The sequence below is a fragment of the Gouania willdenowi genome, chromosome 15, assembly GCF_900634775.1.
Source record: "Gouania willdenowi chromosome 15, fGouWil2.1, whole genome shotgun sequence".
NCBI lineage: Eukaryota > Metazoa > Chordata > Actinopteri > Blenniiformes > Gobiesocidae > Gouania > Gouania willdenowi.
This window is the reverse complement of record NC_041058.1, coordinates 1579194-1607173: the sequence shown is the minus strand read 5'-3', so window position 1 is coordinate 1607173 and position 27980 is coordinate 1579194. Positions and strand designations below refer to the sequence as shown.

Genomic DNA, 27980 nt, shown 5'->3' with positions numbered 1-27980 from the left:
TTGCTGTTTTCGTTAAAAATCCAGTTAATTAATTCCTGGCTTTAAGTCGCACACATTTGAGATTTGAAGAATAGTCCAAATTGTATAAAATTTTATTAATTAATAAAAAGGTAAATTTTTTATCTTTACCAATTTTTAAAAAACTGTCGATGGTGGGCTCTGAGAGTTTTTCATTCTTCAAAGGGGGTGCAGGGGGCAATAACACTAATTCACTTATTTACAGGGACATGCAGCACATGTTTGCTCACTGGATGGTGCCATCAGCTCAAAATATCAACTCATTGTCCAGTAAATACAGTAGTTACCAGTAAAACATAAATAATGAACTCTTCGTGTATCAGTGAATAAAATAGTGAGAAATCATTTTTTGTGACAATTTTGTTACGATTGATACGGTTTGTTTTTAGGTTGAAGTGCATTTGATGACTGTTTAATGCTGGGGAAAAAATCTTTGCCACTTTTGAAATGTTAAATTAATGTTGTCGATTAATATGACTGAAATGAGATCAGGACCCTCCTTTGTATCCTAACCCACTAGTTGAGAACCTCTGCTCTATGATATTCTATTTGATGTTGTGTAACCACTGAGATGGAGTCTGGAGGAGCAGATATCTAGATGTGGTTCTTTCCTCCGGATGCTCTTGCGGTGCATTGTAATGATTAACCAGTCTCTGATGATCACGTTGAGTGGATGGTGGCTGATGGACGTCCTGCCGTGGGAGACCTGGGGCTCGGCAGCGCAGCACAACATTCATTTGTTCCTCTGGGCCTTCTGAGCCGACTTGGTGACTTTACCGCTGGTGGAGACCTTCTTCTCCACGGCCTTGATGACCCCCACGGCCACGGTCTGACGCATGTCGCGCACAGCGAAACGGCCTGCAAACACAGGAGGAAACGAGGTTAACGCTGTGTAGTGCAAGCTTTGTGCGACAGCTACGCACGTTTTATTCTTACAAATGTTTTTTATTTGTTGTGGGTGGGGGGGGGGCAAAGGGGGACATTAAAAGGAAGGATTGGTGCAAAGCTATTGTGGTTGTTCAGCATGACGTATAATGTGATGTTACTATTGGCGTGAAATCCATCAGCCATGACTGAACCTTTAAGGCTTGTGTGAATCCAAAGACACATTCCAGTGTTTGATATGAGACATTGGATGGACACGGGGGTCTTACCCAGAGGGGGGTACTCAGAGAAGCTCTCCACACACATGGGTTTCCCAGGGACCATGTCCACGATGGCTGCATCCCCAGACTTCAGAGACTTGGGATTGTCCTCCAGCTTTTTACCCGAGCGACGGTCGATCTTTTCCTTGAGCTCAGCGAACTTACAGGCGATGTGCGCCGTGTGACAGTCCAGAACGGGGGCGTAGCCGGCGCTGATCTGACCCGGGTGGTTCAGGATGATCACCTACAGAGAGAAACCAGACGGTTGTTACTGCTGTTCATCTGACACACACAATAAGTCAATGCTGCGTATCTCCACTAGAGGGAGATATTTAACGCTTCAATAAGACCAAGACATGCTTCCACTATACAACAGACACGGGTCACAAGTGAGCCAGGGGCCTCTGGGGGGGCCACAGGTGGCCCACCAAACACACAAGCAGTAGAAAAATGCTCACGACTCCATAAATCACAGTGGCAACAAAAATACACAAAATGAGTCATGACACACAAAACAACCACAGATGAAGGAAAAATATTCATAATGACAAAAAACCTTTGTTTCCTGTATTGATGCTCAGAATGATGGATATTTTAAACGTAGACATGAATATAGACAATGGTTTGTTCCTGATTACTGGTTTAACTCTGTAAACAACTTATTTTCAGTGTTTGCTGCTGCAGTTGGAAAGCTTTGTTAGCTACTAGCGGCGATGCTAACCTGAGCGGTGAAGTTAGCAGCCTCCTGCGGCGGGTCGTTCTTGCTGTCTCCGGCCACGTTTCCGCGGCGAATGTCCTTGACGGAGACGTTCTTGACATTGAAGCCCACGTTGTCCCCAGGCAGCGCCTCCGTCAGCGCCTCGTGGTGCATCTCCACCGACTTCACCTCAGTGGTGACGTTGACGGGGGCAAAGGTCACCACCATTCCCGGCTTCAGTATCCCCGTCTCCACTCGTCCCACGGGAACCGTCCCGATGCCTGAGGGACAAGAAGGAAACATCGGGTTAACTCGATGTTTTCCCTCCTGAGTCGAGGCCTGTTCTCCACGTGCCTCCGATCTTGTAGACGTCCTGCAGAGGCAGGCGCAGAGGTTTGTCTGTGGGGCGACTGGGGGGCTGGATGGCGTCCAGGGCCTCCAGGAGGGTCGTCCCCGAAGCGTTCCCATCCTTCCTGTTGATCTTCCAGCCTTTAAACCACGTCATCTACCAAAAGAAAGCACACGCACGTCAGTCAAAATAAACGCGGCACAGCCTTAGTTTAAATATTTAACTCTTTGAGTTCCTTATTTTGAACTGGTGGCAACATGTTGCTCCAAAATAAATACACAAAATGAACAAAAGTAAGCACAAAAGATAACAAAAACACAACCCTTTTGTTATTTGATGAATTAATACTTTGGTTAACTTTACAAACCAATGTTCAACAGTTTCCCACTGATGCCTTTTAACGATTTGCAAACGTAACTAACCTGATCATGATGTTCACACGTGTTTTTTTTTTTTTTTTCTTCCAATTTTGCTTTTTTTAAATCTCTTTTTCTGCTTCTTTTGCATTACTTCATCCAGATCAGGCTCCGCCCCCCACTGCTCATAGGCTTTCACTACATGAAATAATGACCTTTCATAAACTCTCCTTGAATTAAATGATATATATTCACTTACACAGTTTACCCCAGTGCTTTTATTTTGAAGGTTATATAAAGCATCAGAGTATAGACTGCTCCAACAGTAGATTTATTTATGAGTTAATTATAAATATACACAATAATGAATAAAAGTAACCTAGTTTATTTTGAGTGTGTAGATAGAAAACTGGTGCTGGTAGTTTATTAAGTGTTTTCTGCGTAGCAGTAATTTAATGTTTATACATCACCGTGATGTTTCTGTAATAATAATAATTGGTGTATATTATTGTGTAGTTTGGATAATAACATGGTTTCATATATAATGCAGCTAATAGATCACATTAATCTGGTTTGGTTTTACTTTTAGCACAAACAATGTAAACACACAAAATGACAGAAAAAAAATACACAAGAAGGACTCAAACTTCATATAAACAAATTATAAAACCTCATACACAAAATGACAAAAAAAAAATTGCCATTACAAGAAGTGCAATATTTGTATGTTTTGTTTTTCCAAAAAAGAAAGTATTGTTTTGCTTAATTGTAAAAAAAATAATAAATGTGTAATCCATAAACACAAAACAATATAAACACACAAAACTCTTTTTTTTTTTTTTTTTTTTTTTTAACAATTGATTCTCAAACATTAATAACCCTAAATTACAATAACCCAACTTTATTTTCCTAAAAGTTTGGACACATATTTAAACTTCAAAGATGGGACCATCTGTAGTTTTTTACCAGTATGTTTGTACTTGGTGGAAATGGGAAACAAACACTGTGGATTGATCTCCTCCACCTTTGGTAGGTCTTTAATATCCTGCTTGGATCGTAGAAATGATCGTAGAAAGGAGTGTAGAAATGATCGTAGAAAGGAGTGTAGAAATGATCGTAGAAAGGAGTGTAGAAATGATCGTAGAAAGGAGTGTAGAAATGATCGTAGAAAGGAGTGTAGAAATGATCGTAGAAAGGAGTGTAGAAATGATCGTAGAAATGATCGTAGAAAGGAGTGTAGAAATGATTGTAGAAAGGAGTGTAGAAATGATCGTAGAAAGGAGTGTAGAAATGATTGTAGAAATGATTGTAGAAAGTAGCGTAGAAGGGCACAGACTCACATTGGGGCTGGGCTCCAGCATGTTGTCTCCGTTCCAGCCTGAGATGGGCACGAAGGCCACGGTGTCGGGGTTGTATCCAATCTTCTTGATGTAGGTGCTGACTTCCTTCACGATCTCCTCGTAGCGCTTCTGGCTATAGTTGGGCTCGGTGGAATCCATCTTGTTGATGCCTACAATGAGCTGCTTGACTCCTAGCGTGTACGCTAGCAGGGCGTGCTCACGCGTCTGCCCGTTCTTAGAAATTCCCGCCTCAAACTCGCCTACGCCGGCCGCTACAATCAGCACGGCACAGTCGGCCTGAAGATGACACACACATTACACACACACAAACATTACACCACACTGAGGCTGTTTACTGTTGTTCTCAGGGTGTAATGAAGAACAACGTTGCAGGTTTAGTTAGTGATGCTCACGCTTGTGCTCAATTACAATTACATCTTCAATTATCCACGTTCAATTACAACTCAATTATGATTACTATGACTGAGAATGTAATCATGGGAAAAAATGTGAAAGTTCAAATTACAATTAATCACAATTACTGAGCCTTTAATAAATGACCCATGTCTTAAATAAGCTGTAAAATGGACTAATAAATATGATCTATCATCTAATTTGTTTTTTTTCCATCAATTGGTTACCTTGTGAGGCTTCATAATCAATGACAATATTGGTATTAATATTTTTTGTGTGAGCCTTTTTTCTGTCACTATACCTCTAATTAACTACGTATGTGTGAGACATAGAACATATAACATCGTTACCCCAGTTTAAGTGTGTCTGCCTAAAAATTCTAATTTTTTTTCCATTTTTAATCCTGACAAAAGTTTTGCAATTTTGTGCCTTACTATCTTCACATTTTTTTACATTATGCTTTATCTCAGAAAAAAATTCCAAACTTTTTACATTTTTATGCCTTACTATAGCCTTATCTCAGTGTTACAGTCTTGGCCGTATTATATTATATGATATTGTGTGTCTTTCTGGTTTTTTGCTCTTTCCTCAGAGTGAGACATCAAAGGACTGGAGCAGCTTTGGGTGTCTCTCTCCTGACTGGTCGGTAGGAGGAGTGCTTGGCCCTGATTGGTCACCAGCTTTAAAAAGTCAGCATTCACTAATACTGAACATGGACATCAACAGTGACTTATTAAACCTTCATCATGTGTTTTCACAGTAACATTAAAGTTTATTTATGTTAACTCACTTTTTATTTTGTGCACTCTGTAATTTTTTTACTTGTGTTTATTTCCCTTTGCTATCTGCTGGGCAGAACTCTTTTTTTTATTAAACAATAAATCTGTCTGAAACCGTGTTTGTTTATTTTTGACCAAGTTTTAATTCTATTAGATTTTATAATGTGTATCTGGCATTCCTGGACTAAAGTGTGACACTCAGAAAATCCAAATTCCCATTTCCATGCCTTACTACATTTTAACCCCAAAGTAGGTAGATCATATTTAAACAAATTTTTAGGATCTTATAACGTTATCTGGAAAAAAAAAAAAAAAATCTCATTTTTCCATGCCTTACTACATCCTCACTAAACCATAAATTGTCAGTGGTCTCCATCCTAGTTCTAACCAGGCCCAGCCCTGCTTAGCTTCTGAGATCTGATGAGATCAGCCAATCACAGGCAGGTATGGACACATGGAGAATAACTTCTGGAAATCGGATGTTTTAGGGTCTTTTGATAACCTTATCAAAAAAAAAAAATCAACATTTGCCTTACTTTAGCCTTACCTCTGATTTTGGGTGTTTATTACATTTTTCTCATTTTTCATGCCTTAATACATTTTAACTCCAGTTTAAGTGTGCTCATCATATTTAAACTACTTTTGAGGGTCTTATGATAGCTAGACCTAAAAAAAAAAAAAAATTTTAAATTTCTAGGCCTTACCTCCGATTTTGGGTGTTTTTTGAAATTTTCCATTTTTCATGCCATACTGCATTTGAACCCCAAGTTAAGTGTGCTCATCATATTTAAAATAGTTTTTAGGGTCTTATGATAGCTTTACCTAAAAAATAAAAAAATCAAAATTTTTCAATTTTTATGCCTTACTATAGCCTTACCTCCGATTTTGGGTGTTTTTCAAAAATTTCCATTTTTCATGCCTTACTGCGTTTAAACCCCAGGTTAAGTGTGTTCATCATATTTAAAACAGTTTTTAGGGTCTTATGATAGCCTCACCTAAAAATGAAGAAAAATTCAAAATTTTTCAATTTTTATGCCTTACTGCATTTAAACCCCAGGTTAAGTGTGCTCATCATATTTAAAATAGTTTTTAGTGTCTAATTATAGCTTTACCTAAAAAAAAAAAATAATTCAGAATTTTTATGCCTTACTACATCCTCACTAAACCATGAATTGTCAGTGGTCTCCATCCTAGTTCTAACCAGGCTCAGCCCTGCTTAGCTTCTGAGATCTGATGAGATCAGACAATCACAGGCAGGTATGGACACATGGAGATTAACTTCTGGAATTTGGATGTTTTAGGGTCTTTTGATAGTCTTATCAAAAAAAGAAAAAAAAAATTCAAAATTTTTCAATTTTTATGCCTTACTATATAGTCTTACCTCCGATTTTGGGTGTTTTTCAAAATTTTCCATTTTTCATGCCATACTGCATTTAAACCCCAGGTTGTGTTCATCATATTTAAAACAGTTTTTAGGGTCTTATGATAGCCTCACCTAAAAAAAATAAAAAATTTCAACACTTTTCAATTTTTCAGTTTTTATGCCTTACTATAGCCTTACCTCCGATTTTAAGTGATTTCCAAATTTTTCGAGTTTTCATGCCTTAATACATTTTAACTCCAGTTTAAGTGTGCTCATCATATTAAAACTACTTTTTAGGGTCTTATGATAGCCTCACCTAAAAAATGGAAAAAAAATTCAAAATTTTTCAATTTTTATGCCTTACTATAGCCTTACCTCCGATTTTGGGTGTTTTTCAAAAATTTCCATTTTTCATGCCTTACTGCGTTTAAACCCCAGGTTAAGTGTGTTCATCATATTTAAAACAGTTTTTAGGGTCTTATTATAACCTTATCTAAAAAAAAAAAAAAAAAAAAAAAAAAATCTTCAATTTTTATGCCTTACTATAGCCTTACTTCCGATTTAAGGTGAGTTCCAAATTTTTTGAATTTTCATTCATTAATATATTTTAACTCCAGTTTAAGTGTGCTCATCACATTTAAACTACTTTTGAGGGTCTTATGATAGCTTTACCTAAAAAAAAAAAAAAAAAATCAAAATGTTTCAATTTTTATGCCTTACTATAACCTTACTTCCAATTTAAGGTGATTTCCAAATTTTTCGAATTTTCATGCCTTAATACATTTTAACTCCAGTTTAAGTGTGCTCATCATATTTAAACTACTTTTGAGGGTCTTATGATAGCTAGACCTAAAAAAAAAAAAAAATTTTTAATTTTTATGCCTTACTATAACCTTATCTCCGATTTTGGGTGTTTTTCAAATTTTGCCATTTTTCATGCCTTACTGCGTTTACACCCCAGGTTAAGTGTTTTCATCATATTTGAACTACTTTTAAAGGTCTTATTATAACGTTATCTAAAAAAAAAAAACAAAAAAAAAAATCTTCAATTTTTATGCCTTACTATAGCCTTACTTCCATTTTAAGGTGATTTCCAAATTTTTCGAATTTTCATGCCTTAATACATTTTAACTCCAGTTTAAGTGTGCTCATCATATTTAAACTACTTTTTAGGGTCTTATGATAGCCTCACCTAAAAAAAATAAAAAATTTCAACACTTTTCAATTTTTCAGTTTTTATGCCTTACTATAGCCTTACCTCCGATTTTAAGTGATTTCCAAATTTTTCCATTTTTCATGCCTTAATACATTTTAACTCCAGTTTAAGTGTGCTCATCATATTTAAACTACTTTTTAGGGTCTTATGATAGCCTCACCTAAAAAATGAAAAAAAAATTCAAAAATTTTCAATTTTTATGCCTTACTATAGCCTTACTTCCGATTATGGGTGTTTTTCAAAATTTTCCATTTTTCATGCCATACTGCATTTAAACCCCAGGTTGTGTTCATCATATTTAAAACAGTTTTTAGGGTCTTATGATAGCCTCACCTAAAAAAAATAAAAAATTTCAACACTTTTCAATTTTTCAGTTTTTATGCCTTACTATAGCCTTACCTCCGATTTTAAGTGATTTCCAAATTTTTCGAGTTTTCATGCCTTAATACATTTTAACTCCAGTTTAAGTGTGCTCATCATATTAAAACTACTTTTTAGGGTCTTATGATAGCCTCACCTAAAAAATGAAAAAAAATTCAAAATTTTTCAATTTTTATGCCTTACTATAGCCTTACCTCCGATTTTGGGTGTTTTTCAAAAATTTCCATTTTTCATGCCTTACTGCGTTTAAACCCCAGGTTAAGTGTGTTCATCATATTTAAAACAGTTTTTAGGGTCTTATTATAACCTTATCTAAAAAAAAAAAAAAAAAAAAAAAAATCTTCAATTTTTATGCCTTACTATAGCCTTACTTCCATTTTAAGGTGATTTCCAAATTTTTCGAATTTTCATGCCTTAATACATTTTAACTCCAGTTTAAGTGTGCTCATCATATTTAAACTACTTTTGAGGGTCTTATGATAGCTAGACCTAAAAAAAAAAAAAAATTTTAAATTTCTAGGCCTTACCTCCGATTTTGGGTGTTTTTTGAAATTTTCCATTTTTCATGCCATACTGCATTTGAACCCCAAGTTAAGTGTGCTCATCATATTTAAAATAGTTTTTAGGGTCTTATGATTGCTTTACCTAAAAAATAAAAAAATCAAAATTTTTCAATTTTTATGCCTTACTATAGCCTTACCTCCGATTTTGGGTGTTTTTCAAAAATTTCCATTTTTCATGCCTTACTGCGTTTAAACCCCAGGTTAAGTGTGTTCATCATATTTAAAACAGTTTTTAGGGTCTTATGATAGCCTCACCTAAAAAATGAAGAAAAATTCAAAATGTTTCAATTTTTATGCCTTACTGCATTTAAACCCCAGGTTAAGTGTGCTCATCATATTTAAAATAGTTTTTAGTGTCTAATTATAGCTTTACCTAAAAAAAAAAATAATTCAGAATTTTTATGCCTTACTACATCCTCACTAAACCATGAATTGTCAGTGGTCTCCATCCTAGTTCTAACCAGGCTCAGCCCTGCTTAGCTTCTGAGATCTGATGAGATCAGACAATCACAGGCAGGTATGGACACATGGAGATTAACTTCTGGAATTTGGATGTTTTAGGGTCTTTTGATAGTCTTATCAAAAAAAGAAAAAAAAAATTCAAAATTTTTCAATTTTTATGCCTTACTATATAGTCTTACCTCCGATTTTGGGTGTTTTTCAAAATTTTCCATTTTTCATGCCATACTGCATTTAAACCCCAGGTTGTGTTCATCATATTTAAAACAGTTTTTAGGGTCTTATGATAGCCTCACCTAAAAAAAATAAAAAATTTCAACACTTTTCAATTTTTCAGTTTTTATGCCTTACTATAGCCTTACCTCCGATTTTAAGTGATTTCCAAATTTTTCGAGTTTTCATGCCTTAATACATTTTAACTCCAGTTTAAGTGTGCTCATCATATTAAAACTACTTTTTAGGGTCTTATGATAGCCTCACCTAAAAAATGAAAAAAAAATTCAAAAATTTTCAATTTTTATGCCTTACTATAGCCTTACTTCCGATTATGGGTGTTTTTCAAAATTTTCCATTTTTCATGCCATACTGCATTTAAACCCCAGGTTGTGTTCATCATATTTAAAACAGTTTTTAGGGTCTTATGATAGCCTCACCTAAAAAAAATAAAAAATTTCAACACTTTTCAATTTTTCAGTTTTTATGCCTTACTATAGCCTTACCTCCGATTTTAAGTGATTTCCAAATTTTTCGAGTTTTCATGCCTTAATACATTTTAACTCCAGTTTAAGTGTGTTCATCATATTAAAACTACTTTTTAGGGTCTTATGATAGCCTCACCTAAAAAATGAAAAAAAATTCAAAATTTTTCAATTTTTATGCCTTACTATAGCCTTACCTCCGATTTTGGGTGTTTTTCAAAAATTTCCATTTTTCATGCCTTACTGCGTTTAAACCCCAGGTTAAGTGTGTTCATCATATTTAAAACAGTTTTTAGGGTCTTATTATAACCTTATCTAAAAAAAAAAAAAAAAAAAAAAAATCTTCAATTTTTATGCCTTACTATAGCCTTACTTCCATTTTAAGGTGATTTCCAAATTTTTCGAATTTTCATGCCTTAATACATTTTAACTCCAGTTTAAGTGTGCTCATCATATTTAAACTACTTTTGAGGGTCTTATGATAGCTAGACCTAAAAAAAAAAAAAAATTTTAAATTTCTAGGCCTTACCTCCGATTTTGGGTGTTTTTTGAAATTTTCCATTTTTCATGCCATACTGCATTTGAACCCCAAGTTAAGTGTGCTCATCATATTTAAAATAGTTTTTAGGGTCTTATGATTGCTTTACCTAAAAAATAAAAAAATCAAAATTTTTCAATTTTTATGCCTTACTATAGCCTTACCTCCGATTTTGGGTGTTTTTCAAAAATTTCCATTTTTCATGCCTTACTGCGTTTAAACCCCAGGTTAAGTGTGTTCATCATATTTAAAACAGTTTTTAGGGTCTTATGATAGCCTCACCTAAAAAATGAAGAAAAATTCAAAATTTTTCAATTTTTATGCCTTACTGCATTTAAACCCCAGGTTAAGTGTGCTCATCATATTTAAAATAGTTTTTAGTGTCTAATTATAGCTTTACCTAAAAAAAAAAATAATTCAGAATTTTTATGCCTTACTACATCCTCACTAAACCATGAATTGTCAGTGGTCTCCATCCTAGTTCTAACCAGGCTCAGCCCTGCTTAGCTTCTGAGATCTGATGAGATCAGACAATCACAGGCAGGTATGGACACATGGAGATTAACTTCTGGAATTTGGATGTTTTAGGGTCTTTTGATAGTCTTATCAAAAAAAGAAAAAAAAAATTCAAAATTTTTCAATTTTTTATGCCTTACTATATAGTCTTACCTCCGATTTTGGGTGTTTTTCAAAATTTTCCATTTTTCATGCCATACTGCATTTAAACCCCAGGTTGTGTTCATCATATTTAAAACAGTTTTTAGGGTCTTATGATAGCCTCACCTAAAAAAAATAAAAAATTTCAACACTTTTCAATTTTTCAGTTTTTATGCCTTACTATAGCCTTACCTCCGATTTTAAGTGATTTCCAAATTTTTCGAGTTTTCATGCCTTAATACATTTTAACTCCAGTTTAAGTGTGCTCATCATATTAAAACTACTTTTTAGGGTCTTATGATAGCCTCACCTAAAAAATGGAAAAAAAATTCAAAATTTTTCAATTTTTATGCCTTACTATAGCCTTACCTCCGATTTTGGGTGTTTTTCAAAAATTTCCATTTTTCATGCCTTACTGCGTTTAAACCCCAGGTTAAGTGTGTTCATCATATTTAAAACAGTTTTTAGGGTCTTATTATAACCTTATCTAAAAAAAAAAAAAAAAAAAAAAAAAAATCTTCAATTTTTATGCCTTACTATAGCCTTACTTCCGATTTAAGGTGAGTTCCAAATTTTTTGAATTTTCATTCATTAATATATTTTAACTCCAGTTTAAGTGTGCTCATCACATTTAAACTACTTTTGAGGGTCTTATGATAGCTTTACCTAAAAAAAAAAAAAAAAAATCAAAATGTTTCAATTTTTATGCCTTACTATAACCTTACTTCCAATTTAAGGTGATTTCCAAATTTTTCGAATTTTCATGCCTTAATACATTTTAACTCCAGTTTAAGTGTGCTCATCATATTTAAACTACTTTTGAGGGTCTTATGATAGCTAGACCTAAAAAAAAAAAAAAATTTTTAATTTTTATGCCTTACTATAACCTTATCTCCGATTTTGGGTGTTTTTCAAATTTTGCCATTTTTCATGCCTTACTGCGTTTACACCCCAGGTTAAGTGTTTTCATCATATTTGAACTACTTTTAAAGGTCTTATTATAACGTTATCTAAAAAAAAAAAACAAAAAAAAAAATCTTCAATTTTTATGCCTTACTATAGCCTTACTTCCATTTTAAGGTGATTTCCAAATTTTTCGAATTTTCATGCCTTAATACATTTTAACTCCAGTTTAAGTGTGCTCATCATATTTAAACTACTTTTTAGGGTCTTATGATAGCCTCACCTAAAAAAAATAAAAAATTTCAACACTTTTCAATTTTTCAGTTTTTATGCCTTACTATAGCCTTACCTCCGATTTTAAGTGATTTCCAAATTTTTCCATTTTTCATGCCTTAATACATTTTAACTCCAGTTTAAGTGTGCTCATCATATTTAAACTACTTTTTAGGGTCTTATGATAGCCTCACCTAAAAAATGAAAAAAAAATTCAAAAATTTTCAATTTTTATGCCTTACTATAGCCTTACTTCCGATTATGGGTGTTTTTCAAAATTTTCCATTTTTCATGCCATACTGCATTTAAACCCCAGGTTGTGTTCATCATATTTAAAACAGTTTTTAGGGTCTTATGATAGCCTCACCTAAAAAAAATAAAAAATTTCAACACTTTTCAATTTTTCAGTTTTTATGCCTTACTATAGCCTTACCTCCGATTTTAAGTGATTTCCAAATTTTTCGAGTTTTCATGCCTTAATACATTTTAACTCCAGTTTAAGTGTGCTCATCATATTAAAACTACTTTTTAGGGTCTTATGATAGCCTCACCTAAAAAATGAAAAAAAATTCAAAATTTTTCAATTTTTATGCCTTACTATAGCCTTACCTCCGATTTTGGGTGTTTTTCAAAAATTTCCATTTTTCATGCCTTACTGCGTTTAAACCCCAGGTTAAGTGTGTTCATCATATTTAAAACAGTTTTTAGGGTCTTATTATAACCTTATCTAAAAAAAAAAAAAAAAAAAAAAAAATCTTCAATTTTTATGCCTTACTATATATAGCCTTACTTCCATTTTAAGGTGATTTCCAAATTTTTCGAATTTTCATGCCTTAATACATTTTAACTCCAGTTTAAGTGTGCTCATCATATTTAAACTACTTTTTAGGGTCTTATGATAGCCTCACCTAAAAAATGAAAAAAAATTCAAAATTTTTAAATTTCTAGGCCTTACCTCCGATTTTGGGTGTTTTTTGAAATTTTCCATTTTTCATGCCATACTGCATTTGAACCCCAAGTTAAGTGTGCTCATCATATTTAAAATAGTTTTTAGGGTCTTATGATAGCTTTACCTAAAAAATAAAAAAATAAAAATTTTTCAATTTTTATGCCTTACCTCCGATTTTGGGTGTTTTTCAAATTTTTCCATTTTTCATGCCTTACTGCGTTTACACCCCAGGTTAAGTGTGTTCATCATATTTAAAACAGTTTGTAGGGTCTTATTATAACCTTATCTAAAAAAAAAAAAAAAAAAAAAAATCTTCAATTTTTATGCCTTACTTCCAATTTAAGGTGATTTCCAAATTTTTCGAATTTTCAGCCTTAATACATTTTAACTCCAGTTTAAGTGTGCTCATCATATTTAAACTACTTTTGAGGGTCTTATGATAGCTTTACCTAAAAAAAAAAAAAAAAAAAAAAAAAAAAAATCAAAATTTTTCAATTTTTATGCCTTACTATAGCCTTACCTCCGATTTTAAGTGATTTCCAAATTTTTCGAGTTTTCATGCCTTAATACATTTTAACTCCAGTTTAAGTGTGTTCATCATATTAAAACTGCTTTTTAGGGTCTTATGATAGCCTCACCTAAAAAATGAAAAAAAATTCAAAATTTTTAAATTTTTATGCCTTACTATAGCCTTACCTCCGATTTTGGGTGTTTTTCAAAAATTTCCATTTTTCATGCCTTACTGCGTTTAAACCCCAGGTTAAGTGTGTTCATCATATTTAAAACAGTTTTTAGGGTCTTATTATAACCTTATCTAAAAAAAAAAAAAAAAAAAAAAATCTTCAATTTTTATGCCTTACTATAGCCTTACTTCCGATTTAAGGTGAGTTCCAAATTTTTCGAATTTTCATTCATTAATATATTTTAACTCCAGTTTAAGTGTGCTCATCACATTTAAACTACTTTTGAGGGTCTTATGATAGCTTTACCTAAAAAAAAAAAAAAAAAATCAAAATGTTTCAATTTTTATGCCTTACTATAACCTTATCTCCGATTTTGGGTGTTTTTCAAATTTTTCCATTTTTCATGCCTTAATACATTTTAACCCCAGTTTAAGTATGCTCATCATATTTAAACTAGTTTTTAGGGTCTTATGATAGCCTCACATAAAAAAAAAAAAAAAATTCAAAATTTTTCAATTTTTATGCCTTACCTCCGATTTTGGGTGTTTTTCAAAATTTTCCATTTTTCATGCCATACTGCATTTAAACCCCAGGTTAAGTGTGTTCATCATATTTAAAACAGTTTTAGGGTCTTATGATAGCCTCACCTAAAAAAAATAAAAAATTTCAACACTTTTCAATTTTTCAGTTTTTATGCCTTACTATAGCCTTACCTCCGATTTTAAGTGATTTCCAAATTTTTCCATTTTTCATGCCTTAATACATTTTAACTCCAGTTTAAGTGTGCTCATCATATCTAAACTAGTTTTTAGGGTCTTATGATAGCCTCACCTAAAAAATAAAAAAAAATTTAAAAATTTTCAATTTTTATGCCTTACTATAGCCTTACTTCCGATTTTGGGTGTTTTTCAAAATTTTCCATTTTTCATGCCATACTGCATTTAAACCCCAGGTTAAGTGTGCTCATCATATCTAAAATAGTTTTCAGGGTCTTATGATACCTTTACCTAAAAAAAAAAAAAAAAATATTTCAACATTTTTCAATTTTTCAGTTTTTATGCCTTACTATATAGCCTTACCTCCGATTTTAAGTGATTTCCAAATTTTTCGAGTTTTCATTCCTTAATACATTTTAACTCCAAGTGTGCTCATCATATTAAAACTACTTTTTAGGGTCTTATGATAGCCTCACCTAAAAAAAAATAAAAAATTTCAACACTTTTCAATTTTTCAGTTTTTATGCCTTACTATAGCCTTACCTCCGATTTTAAGTGATTTCCAAAATTTTCGAATTTTCATGCCTTAATACATTTTAACTCCGGTTTAAGTATGCTCATCATATTAAAACTACTTTTTAGGGTCTTATGATAGCCTCACCTAAAAAATGAAAAAAATTCAAAGTTTTTCAATTTTTATGCCTTACTATAGCCTTACCTCCGATTTTGGGTGTTTTTCAAAAATTTCCATTTTTCATGCCTTACTGCGTTTAAACCCCAGGTTAAGTGTGTTCATCATATTTAAAACAGTTTTTAGGGTCTTATTATAACCTTATCTAAAAAAAAAAAAAAAAAAAAAAATCTTCAATTTTTATGCCTTACTATAGCCTTACTTCCGATTTAAGGTGATTTCCAAATTTTTCAATTTGTCATGTCTTAATACATTTTAACTCCAGTTTAAGTGTGCTCATCATATTTAAACTACTTTTGAGGGTCTTATGATAGTCTCACCTAAAAAATGAAAAAAAAATTAAAAAATTTTCAATTTGCCTTACCTCTGATTTTGGGCGTTTTTCCAAAATTTTCCATTTTTCATGACATACTGCATTTAAACCCCAGGTTAAGTGTGCTCATCATATTTAAAATAGTTTTTAGTGTCTAATGATAGCTTTACCTAAAAAAAAAAAAATAATTCAGAATTTTTATGCCTTACTACATCCTCACTAAACCATAAATTGTCAGTGGTCTCCATCCTAGTTCTAACCAGGCCCAGCCCTGCTTAGCTTCTGAGATCTGATGAGATCAGACAATCACAGGCAGGTATGGACACATGGAGATTAACTTCTGGAATTTGGATGTTTTAGGGTCTTTTGATAGTCTTATCAAAAAAAAAAAAAAAAAATTCAAAATTTTTCAATTTTTATGCCTTACTATATAGCCTTACCTCCGATTTTGGGTGTTTTTCAAAATTTTCCATTTTTCATGCCATACTGCATTTAAACCCCAGGTTGTGTTCATCATATTTAAAACAGTTTTTAGGGTCTTATGATAGCCTCATCTAAAAAAAAATAAAAAATTTCAACACTTTTCAATTTTTCAGTTCTTATGCCTTACTATAGCCTTACCTCCGATTTTAAGTGATTTCCAAAATTTTCGAATTTTCATGCCTTAATACATTTTAACTCCGGTTTAAGTATGCTCATCATATTAAAACTACTTTTTAGGGTCTTATGATAGCCTCACCTAAAAAATGAAAAAAATGTCAAAATTTTTCAATTTTTATGCCTTACTATAGCCTTACCTCCGATTTTGGGTGTTTTTCAAAAATTTCCATTTTTCATGCCTTACTGCGTTTAAACCCCAGGTTAAGTGTGTTCATCATATTTAAAACAGTTTTTAGAGTCTTATTATAACCTTATCTAAAAAAAAAAAAAAAAAAAAAATCTTCAATTTTTATGCCTTACTATAGCCTTACTTCCGATTTAAGGTGAGTTCCAAATTTTTCGAATTTTCATTCATTAATATATTTTAACTCCAGTTTAAGTGTGCTCATCACATTTAAACTACTTTTGAGGGTCTTATGATAGCTTTACCTAAAAAAAAAAAAAAAAAAATCAAAATTTTTCAATTTTTATGCCTTACTATAACCTTATCTCCGATTTTGGGTGTTTTTCAAATTTTTCCATTTTTCATGCCTTAATACATTTTGACCCCAGTTTAAGTATGCTCATCATATTTAAACTAGTTTTTAGGGTCTTATGATAGCCTCACATAAAAACAAAAAAAAAATTCAAAATTTTTCAATTTTTATGCCTTACCTCCGATTTTGGGTGTTTTTCAAAATTTTCCATTTTTCATGCCATACTGCATTTAAACCCCAGGTTGTAAAACAGTTTTTAGGGTCTTATGATAGCCTCACCTAAAAAAAATAAAAAATTTCAACACTTTTCAATTTTTCAGTTTTTATGCCTTACTATAGCCTTACCTCCGATTTTAAGTGATTTCCAAATTTTTTGAATTTTCATGCCTTAATACATTTTAACCCAAGTTTAAGTGTGCTCATCATATTTAAAACAGTTTTTAGAGTCCCTTGATAGCTTTAACTACAAAAAAATATCTCTATATATTTTTCCATGCCTTACTACATCCTCACTAAACCATGAATTGTCAGTGGTCTCCATCCTAGTTCTAACCAGGCCCAGCCCTGCTTAGCTTCTGAGATCTGATGAGATCAGACAATCACAGGCAGGTATGGAAAAATGGAGATTAACTTCTGGAATTTGGATGTTTTAGGGTCTTAACTAAAAAAATGTTTTAAAAAAAATCAGCATTTTTCAATTTTTATGCCTTACCTCTGATTTTGGGCAACTTCACAATTTTTCTAATTTTTATGCCTTAATTCATTTTAACCCCAGTTTAAGTGTGTTCATCATATTTAAAATAGTTTTTAGGGTCTTAAGATAGCCTTACACAATAGAACACAGTAGAACACTGCCCACCTGTGAGGTTCCTGTGATCATGTTCTTAATGAAGTCTCTGTGTCCTGGGGCGTCGATGATGGTTACGTAATATTTACTGGTTTCAAACTTCCACAGTGAGATGTCGATGGTGATTCCACGTTCTCTCTCTGCCTTCAGCTTGTCCAGAACCCAGGCGTATTTAAAGGAACCCTTCCCCATCTGGACACACCAAACACAGCTCTTTAGAAGCTCTTTATGTATCCAGTTTCATTCTGATCTGATGAAGGATGATCTTCGTACCTCAGCAGCTTCCTTCTCAAACTTCTCGATGGTCCTCTTGTCGATGCCTCCACATTTGTAGATGAGGTGTCCGGTGGTGGTGGACTTCCCTGAGTCCACGTGGCCGATCACCACGATGTTGATGTGGAGTTTCTCCTTCCCCATGATGACAGGAGCTGTGTGAGGTCAGAGTTTAGGTTTAAATCAGACACACACAGCCCTGGAAGTACACACAACCAGCCCCAAAACACACACAACACACACAACCAGCCCCAAAACACACACAACATACACAACCAGCCCCAAAACACACACAACATACACAACCAGCCCCAAAACACACACAACATACACAACCAGCCCAAAAACACACACAACCAGCCCCAAAACACACACAACATACACAACCAGCCCAAAAACACACACAACAACATACACAACCAGCCCAAAACACACACAACATACACAACCAGCCCAAAACACACACAACATACACAACCAGCCCAAAAACACACACAACAACATACACAACCAGCCCCAAAACACACACAACGATACACAACCAGCCCCAAAACACACACAACATACAAAACCAGTCCCAAAACAAACACAACAACATACACAACCAGCCCCAAAACACACACAACAACATACACAACCAGCCCAAAACACACACAACATACACAACCAGCCCCAAAACACACACAACAACATACACAACCAGCCCAAAACACACAACAACATATACAACCAGCCCCAAAACACACACACAACACACACAACCAGCCCCAAAACACACACAACATACACAACCAGCCCCAAAACACACACAACATACACAACCAGCCCCAAAACACACACAACAACATACACAACCAGCCCCAAAACACACACAACAACATACACAACCAGCCCCAAAACACACACACAACACACACAACCAGCCCCAAAACACACACAACATACACAACCAGCCCCAAAACACACACAACAACATACACAACCAGCCCCAAAACACACACAACAACATACACAACCAGCCCAAAACACACAACAACATATACAACCAGCCCCAAAACACACACACAACAACACACACAACCAGCCCCAAAACACACACAACATACACAACCAGCCCCAAAACACACACAACATACACAACCAGCCCCAAAACACACACAACAACATACACAACCAGCCCCAAAACACACACAACATACACAACCAGCCCAAAAACACACACAACAACACACACAACCAGCCCAAAAACACACACAACAACATACACAACCAGCCCCAAAACACACACAACATACACAACCAGCCCAAAAACACACACAACAACATACACAACCAGCCCCAAAACACACACAACATACACAACCAGCCCAAAAACACACACAACAACACACACAACCAGCCCAAAAACACACACAACAACATACACAACCAGCCCCAAAACACACACAACATACACAACCAGCCCAAAAACACACACAACAACATACACAACCAGCCCAAAACACACAACAACAACATATACAACCAGCCCCAAAACACACACAACAACATACACAACCAGCCCCAAAACACACACAACAACATACACAACCAGCCCCAAAAACAGAAAAAATACACTTAATTACTCCAGAATTATACAATAAGATAAACACAAAATTAAAACATTCACTAAATTACTCCAAAAACGTACAAAATGACAACAGTAACAGAAATTACTCCAAAATCATATACAACTAGGCTTTACACTGACCTGATCGGATCGGCCGATATTTAGCATTTTATGTAATTCATGTGATCGGCTGTAATAATGTCCTAATTCTCCGATCAGATCAATGACGTCATCCACACACCTTAGGCTCTGAAAGACTCTCAAACTGTTCAAAAGAGTATCATCTCCATAAAATATTGAACTGTTTTTTTCAAAGAATCATAAGTTCAATATATTAAAACCAGAGTAAAATAATTTAATTTAAAAGTAATTTAAAACACACAGATATTGTTAAACTTCTAAATACTTTGTCCAAAACAACAGAATTCCAAAATCCTAGATGTCACATGATGTCGTACCCTGGAAGTCACTGGTGGTCTATTCAAATCAACTGATATCACTGGAATTTTTGGTAATTTGTCGTCAATAACTGCATTATTGACAATATTTACAGTATACAGTACACATAATGTGTGTGTGCATATACAATATATGTTTATGTAGTTCCATGAATATTTTTTTTCCTAATGTAAATTCATTTTAAAGATTAACGTAGTTTACCTGCTTTTTTGATGTAGTTAAGACAAACATTAATTTGGTTTACAAACATGTTGATATGTACTGTATACAGGATGTATTGCTTTGAATTTTCTTCAGCTTGTATGGTATTAAGAACAATCACATTCCAATGTTTGACATTAATATCCATAAAACCAACTTCTATTTTGAATGGGGGGAGTTTAAAAATTAAAAAAATAGTTTATTTTCTTTATTTTCAGTAATGTCATGGTAGTTAATGTAATGATTTAACGTAATCTTTGACTTTGATGCTGTACTGCAAATACATTGAACTTAATCTTTCTGTTTACAGTTTGTATACAACCCTGCCCTTCATAACACTATATATACATGAATATATAATATTTACAAATTCAGAATAACTTCATAGTCTACTTTTTTTTGTAAAAGGCAGAAAAAACACCACATCCAGACAGGACACACATTGAAAACATATTTATTATGTTTATACATATATAAAAACAGACATTAGATTTTTACTATGCACTGAATTCATTAAATAAATGTCTAACAAAGTCAGAAACATTAATAACTTGTCATGGATGTTTGTGTGCATTTCATCTGTGGTGTCCTTGCATGAAGTCTCCACCATGGTTTACTGTACTGTATGGGGATGCTCCATTCGCTCTGAAAAAGGAGTGAAAATGTATGACTTCCCAACCAGACCAGAGAGGAGAAAGAAATGGATATTAACAGCTAGGAGAAAGTCAAAGCTTAAGATTGCTGTTTAGAAATCTCAAATATGCAGTAGAAATTCATAGCAATATCACAAAAATAGCTTTCTTCATTGTTGTTGTTTAACGTTAAATTTATCATCCTAGCTCGTACTCCAAAAATCCACTCCACATTTTTCAGCCATCACTGTACAATCATATGTCCTAAAGTTATATTTAATTCATTAATTTAATTTACTACAGCAACAATAAATTAAGTTTAAAAGTATTTAATTTATATTATTCTATTCATTTGTTTCATTTTTATTTCAAACTTATTTTCTCTAATTCCACATCGTTGAATGATAATGTAATAGAACCTTGAGGTTATCGTTGTGTTACTTTATCCAGTAACGTGAGCATATCCTTACCCATTATCTGCTAATGATGCCTTAATCTACTAGTTTAACGGGGGGTAATCCACTAACATGCTTTAATGTTCACGTGAATGAGTTTATATACGTTAATAGTAATCATAATAATAATATCCAATGTGATTATTTCAATGTCATACCGTTCAAATTCTCTCTCTGCTGTGGCTTCATCAGTGAACTCTTACTTTCAGGAACAAATGTGAGTCTGCATGAACCGCAATTCCTGTGAAAGACCTAAACATTGGAGCCACGGCAACCATTCCCATGATGATGTCATCAAACTGTTTCCTGTATTGTACATGCATACATTCAGTGTTGATAAATTAAGTAAATATTCTATTACTGCAGAGCAGCCAAGCCTCACTCTTTGAGTGTGACAGTCATGCATTTTGCGCTACTTGACATTTCTCATGCTTATATTTCTCTATTTTTTTTTTTTTCCACGATAATGAACTTTGGTCCTCGCGGCTTGTCGTAGCTCGAGTAACTCTAACTGACTGACTGAGATAACCAATCCCAGACCAATCCATGTCTCCTTGTGCCTAAATTTAACCAACCACGGCAGGCATCGCACAATAATAAACCAATCAGAAGCAATGTAAGGCAGATCTTGACGAACTGTCTCTAGACACCCCACACAACACACACTGACTCGTTGACATAGTTTCAGAAACAAAGTGTTTCTAGAGAACTGACGCGGTCTGAGATGGTATGTAACTACCCAGTTTTGTTCACTGTTTGTACTGCTGTGTGCGTATGTGTGTGTGTGTGTGTGTGTTATAGTGTTAGTTTACTCGTCTAAAAAAAACAAAGTCAGCTGTGTCAGTGACTGTCTGTCAGAGGCTCAGTGCAGATGTCTGTCTGTCTGTTAAACTCTGAGAGATGTTTGAGGAAACACTGCATGTGTTTCTCTTCTCTAACTAACTCTGTCTATCCTCAGCAGAGATCTGCTGCTGCTGCAGCTAACGGGGCTGTTTACACATTCTTAAAGAGACAGTGTCCTGAATGTGATTTACTTTAAAAACTACTTTCAACAACTCAGAGCTGCCCTGAAAAAAGCATCACTACATCATTTAATCACATTTCAGCCTTAATGAAGGAAAAAGTCCAAATGTAGTTATTGTGCTGTTAGTGATTAATAAAAGGGTCTTTGTGGCTCCACTGACTTTGACCCATTATTGTTTTTATTGTAAAACTATTGATAAAAAATAAATGGTTTATATCACCTATTGTCATTTAGAGTAAAAATATATAGATATGAATATTGGTCCATATCACCCAGGCCTAATGTAACCAAAGCAGTAACGTTTTATCTTGTAAAGGATATGATTGTCTAAACTGTGTGAAATGAGGCATTCAAACACTGTTTAAAGTATGATTTTATTAATATGAGTGTGTTACCTCAATAACTAATAGAAATCACTGATATACTGCCTTGTTATGTAGCAGTGTTGCTAATGCTAATGCTACTCTATTTTAGTTAAACAAAGTAAAAAGACTGTGTGACTATAAGAACATGTCAGACCTTTAGTTTGATGTAATTGTATGTAATTGTGTATTTCTATAGACATTGATTCAATCAAAAATCATTGAATGTTTTTTACATGATGATCTTTTTAATGACGTCCTTTCTGTTGCAGACAAGGAGAGCTGAGGTAAAGGTAGCACTGCCTTGGGCCACAGTGTTTTAAGTGGGAGCCTCTGTCATCATCAACATCTGTGACAAACACCTACAACATGAGACATGTCCCCAGATAAATGATGGACAGTTGGTTGAAATGAAATATTGACTAATAAATGTATTAATTCTTGTTAGTTTTCATTTGTAATTTGTGGTTGATTAAAACTAGCATTAGGAGGCCACAGTGCAGGGAGAGCTGCTGGTATGGAGGTGATGACATCATTCTGAAGGTAGAAATCAACGTTAAAACAGGACAAAGTCATGTTAAAAAAAAAATACACTTTTTTTTCACACTCTTGTTATTTTCTGAAACTTGGCAGCCCTGACTACGGAGCATAAACAACAGCAGGTTTTGTGATGCCACAGTCAGGGAATATGTTTGCTTCGCTAATGCTAATGCAAATGCTAATGCTAATGGTTCAGGTTCAGGTGACTTTATTAATACCCGTAGGTAGATTTGTTTTGCAGTGAAAAACAGAGGATGACATCTACATTGACATTAAAACAACAGACCACAAAGCACTGACATAAACAGACAATTCACAACACGACATCGTACTCGCAGGCTGACCAGGACCAAAGGAAAGAAGGGCAACTGAGCAACTAAAAGATCATGACAGCATCACAGTAAAAGACAATAAAAGGATAGAACTACTATAAATAAATAAACATCGAAAACTAGAACTTGTTTAAAAGAACAACTGCTTCTGGAACAAAGCTGTTCCTGTAGCACTTTGTTCTGCTCCTTGGGACCCTGAACCTCCGACCTGATGGAAGGAGCTGGAACTCTGCAGACAGAGGGTGGGAGGTATCTGCTGTAATGGAGCAGGTGATCTGCTGTAACTGTCTAGAGTACAGGAACTCCACGTTCAGCTGAGACTCACCAATGAGTCGACTGGATTATTTCACTATCTGACCCAGTCTGTTTCTGTCCTTCAGAGGTGACCCACCAAACCATGACACCAGACAAAAAGATCCAACAGATTCAATAAAAGCATGGTAAAACGTGGAAGTGGGACAGTTTCCTTAAGCAGTGAAGATGCTGGTGACCTCTTTTACACACAGCTTCACAGTTCTCCTCAAAGTTCAGAGTTAGCAATGATATTTGTAGGATTGAACACATTCAACATTGACTCCCTTGATGGTCGTGATGTCATGGTTGATCCTTGTCAGTCTTCTAAAATCAATAATCATATCTTTGGTTTTTACAGTGTTAACTTCCAGATATGATTCATCAGAACATTTGATAAGATCATCAGTGATAGGACCATGGCTGCTTTGGAGGAGAATAACGACCATTGTATCATCTGCATACTTTAAAACAGACCCATTTTTAAAAGTACTCTGACACATATTAGTGTAGAGAATAAACAGCAGAGGTGACAGCACACACCTCTGTGTTCTGTTTGTTAAAAAGTCTTATTGATCTGATTATTACTTAAGTTAAAATAATCCAACAGCCGACGGATTCAAATGTGTGGTTGAATCGTGTTAAAAGCAGATGAAAAATCAATAAATAAAAGTCGGACATGGCTTCCAGTTCCCTCCAGATGTTTAAGGAGCAGGTTAAACAGAGTTAGTGTGGCGTCCTCCACTCCTCTGTTGGGCCGATAAACTAACTGTAGTGGGTCAACAACATGTTGAGTTTTATTTCAAAGTTCTGATGTCACCAGCCTCTCAAAGGCCTTCAATGGGAGCGAGGTCATGGCTATGGGTCTAAAATCATTTCAGATGTGGGGACGGTTTGATTTAGGGACCGTCACAATAACTTTGGGGACATGTTGTGATTCTAAAGATTGATTAAAAATATAAGCTCAGTTCTTTTGCACAGAACTTCAGTAAATGACCACAGATATTGTCTGGACCAGGACTCCTTGGTACTGTGTTATGGGAAAGTGTTGATTGTCCTGAAGCTAAAGGCTCAGTTCCCAGGTTTCTTCACTAAAATCAAACATATCAAAACGAGTCTAAAAACAGTTCAGCGCAGTAGCAAATTGAGTGTCTGAATTCCACGTTGTTCCAGTGTGTTCTGCTCCACAGCTTCATCTCCAACTCTCTGTAGTTGCTTCACAGCAGTCATTGAGTCTGACATGTGACTGGTTTAATTCAACAGCTGCAACGTTTATTTTTCCAATCACTAAAAACAGCGTACAGCTGATAATCGACCTGCTCCGGTCTCACACGCTCCCTCACTCCGCACATGGTCGAGCGACTAGGGCATTCATCCGTAATTAAAGGGCCACGCCCACACACTGACAAAAAATGTTATGTTCAGGTCCTGCGTGGACTCTTCCACTCCCTCACAGTCACCAGCCTGTGTTTAGCTCCATAAACATGGTTTGGTTTTCAGTGAATCTGTACCAGGTAGTACCTGTCGCTAAAAAAACAACCTGAATTCATATGATCGGATATCGTTTTTTCTTACCTTACTGATCAGTGATCAATCCAAAAATCCTGATCGTGTAAAGCCTATATAAAACTATAAAATAAACACAAAATGACCACAATGCCCCACAAAATGTAAACAAAAAGTACACAAAGTGACAAAAAAAGACACTAAATTACTGCAAAAACTTACAAAATAGCAACAATAATGGACATAACTGAGAGAAAAACACACTAATATAGTGAAAAAACAAACAAAACATCACAGAAAATGACAGAAAAACACTCAAAGTTACTCCAAACTCATACAAAACAATAAAATCAACACAAAATGAAAGAAACATTCACTGAATTCCTCAAAATGTATTCAAAATGAACCTGAAAAATATACAAAAAGACAAGAAAAATACACTAAATTGTTCAAAGAACTTAAAAAATGACAATAACAGACAAAATGACACATGAACGACAGAAAAAGACACAAAAATGATCAAAAACAAAGGAAACATCACACAATATGAAAGAAAATTTAACAAAATGATTCCAAAAACGTACAAAGACAGAAAAATACACTAAATTACTCAAAAACGTACAAAATAACAATAACAGACAAAATGACAAGAAAAAAAGTGAATTATTCTAAAAACAAACATACAGAAAGACAAAATGTTTAATATGAATGTTGATCATGTGACCCTCAGACACAGTCACATGTTTGTGTTTATATGAACAGGTTGTGCATCGATGCTGTTTAACAGTGAGTTCTCCTGCAGAGCTCAGCTTACACTGAATCATGTTACACTCACTAACTCATCTAATACATACATTTAGTTTAAACTGGTAAATAATGGACATGACAAATAAACAATGTGGTTAAACTGGCAAAAAAAATAAGCATGAAATCTGGTGAAAAGAGGTTAAAAGTGATAATGAGTCAACATGTGACATTAGGTGTAAAAGTGGCAGAAAGTGTTTATAAGAGCTGAACATGTCTTAAAAGAATAAAAAAATGTGCAGAAAAGTCATGTGATGACGAAGTTTCAGAAATGGGAGTAATGTAGCAAAAATACATTAAAAGGAGCAAAAATATGGCAAGAAAAAGTGATAAAATGTTAAAATATAGTGAGTTTGGTGTAGTTGCAAAAAAAATGGTTAAAAAATAAGTGAAAAAGGGCTCAAATTATTCAAAAAAATTCTTAATTTCTTGAAGGAATCTGGGACCCCCTCCCAGTGTCTTGTGACCCCAAATGGGGTCCTGACCCCAAGGTTGAGAACCCCTGCTTTACTGGTTCTAATGTCATGGTTTTACTGGTTCACAGAGGATCCACCAACTTATCCTAGTTTACAGACGGGAAGCAGCCATTAGAGTCTCACAGGACACTCCCAGTGTGTGTGTGTGTGTGTGTGTGTATTTGAATGTACACAAACTCAGGCAAAGCAGCAGTTAAATATGTGTGTTCTCCAAAACACACTAAACGACACACACACAGATATTATTTTCTATTTCATTGCATTAATCTAACTATAATCTTAATTTAAAAATATATATTGTTTATTTAGGTAAGATGACACACACGCCAGTATTTACTCACTTTATTTTTATGCATAAATATGACCCTAAAGGTGCTAAAACTCATTTTAAATGTAGTATAATTTAAATCCGTCCATTTTCAGACCCACTTATTCCTGTTTGTCAGGGTCGGGGGGATAATTTAAATCTAATGAGATAAAGTGTTTTTATTAATAAAGTGGATCCTCAGTCTGACGTCACATCACCTCCATCACTGACTCAATATAACGTCATCGCTGCTGCCGCAGTGCAGTGACTTTCAGCGGATAAACATCCCGTTAACGCACCGAGCGGTGCCCGTTCAGCTCCGTTATGACCGTTAATCACCGTCAACCCTCCGCCATGTTCCCACTGATGCGCAATAAGCAACCGAACCGCCTCTCGGCCCCCAGCGGAGCGTCTCAGGGCCGCAGCCGCACTTTGACCACCCCTCCGGTGTTGATAGGACGAACTGCCCGCGGACCCTGCGTCGGTGGTTCGTCCGTAGCGGCGGTGCGCGGGCTTACCTGAGGCCGGTGAGAGCCGCTGAGGGTCGGAGGGAGACCGCGGGAAACGCTGATGATCACCACGAGCGCACCGGACAGAAGGGGCGGGGCTGTTGTTGCGTAATGGCGCACATCCCGATGGGTTCACGTGGATGTCAATAACAACCAATGAAAAGCTGCGACTCTTTATTCACAAAATCACCTGGATGGTGACGTCACGTTAATAACAGGTGAAATGATCACGTGTTTTCCGCGGTTCATCCACTTTGATCACTTCAATAAACTATTGATTATGTAAAAAAAAAGTCTCTAAATATTTTCCATCACTTTCAAAATAAACCTTTTTTATTTTTATACATTTTATTTTGACAACCACTTGCTGACAGTCATTAACATGAGACACCAGCTGATTTAAAACATCATATTGACTAATTAAATTTGAACAGATTAGTATTTTATTTTTGTTTGAGTTCTTTTAATAAGTTTTAAATCTAATTTTGGTCACATTTGTCTATATTTGGTCCTTTTTTAACAAACTAAAGGTTGATTTTTTAACTTATGACTTTAGCTGAATCCAAACGGTGGTACGTGGACCACTAACGGCTGTCTGTATCTTGATTTCTGGCCTCAATTTAAAACATCGCTGGAGTCGATCACCACCAGTGTCACTGCACCATCATCATTCTATTGCTTTACTATCTATGTTTCCTAAATCTACTCAAATATCC

The 27980-nt window shown here is 34.7% G+C and overlaps 1 protein-coding gene across 2 annotated transcripts; it reads right to left on the bottom strand.

Moving 5' to 3' along the window:
- LOC114476391 (elongation factor 1-alpha 1) lies at positions 1–27376 on the bottom strand. Of its 2 annotated transcripts, XM_028467845.1 has the most exons (9): positions 27274–27349; positions 20578–20671; positions 17758–17912; positions 17497–17676; positions 3906–4202; positions 2215–2365; positions 1885–2141; positions 1173–1407; positions 1–876 (listed from the first exon to the last, which is right to left on the bottom strand). In XM_028467845.1, the coding sequence occupies exons 2-9, from the start codon at positions 20603–20605 to the stop codon at positions 752–754; spliced, it is 1428 nt and encodes a 475-aa protein (XP_028323646.1). In that variant the 5' UTR covers positions 20606–20671; positions 27274–27349; the 3' UTR covers positions 1–751. The 2 variants fall into 2 exon arrangements, with proteins under 2 accessions (XP_028323646.1, XP_028323648.1); XM_028467847.1 differs by lacking the exon at positions 20578–20671 and having other exon boundaries at positions 27274–27376.
- Between the last annotated feature and the right edge of the window lie 604 nt (positions 27377–27980).

Coding starts and splice junctions, on each gene's coding strand:
- LOC114476391 (XM_028467845.1), bottom strand. CDS start 20,605: ATGAAATGCACACAAACATCCATGACAA. Junction 17,677..17,757: donor TTGAGAAGGAAGCTGCTGAG/GTACGAAGATCA, acceptor TGGTGTGTCCAG/ATGGGGAAGGGTTCCTTTAA. Junction 2,142..2,214: donor GGACGTCTACAAGATCGGAG/GCACGTGGAGAA, acceptor CTTGTCCCTCAG/GCATCGGGACGGTTCCCGTG.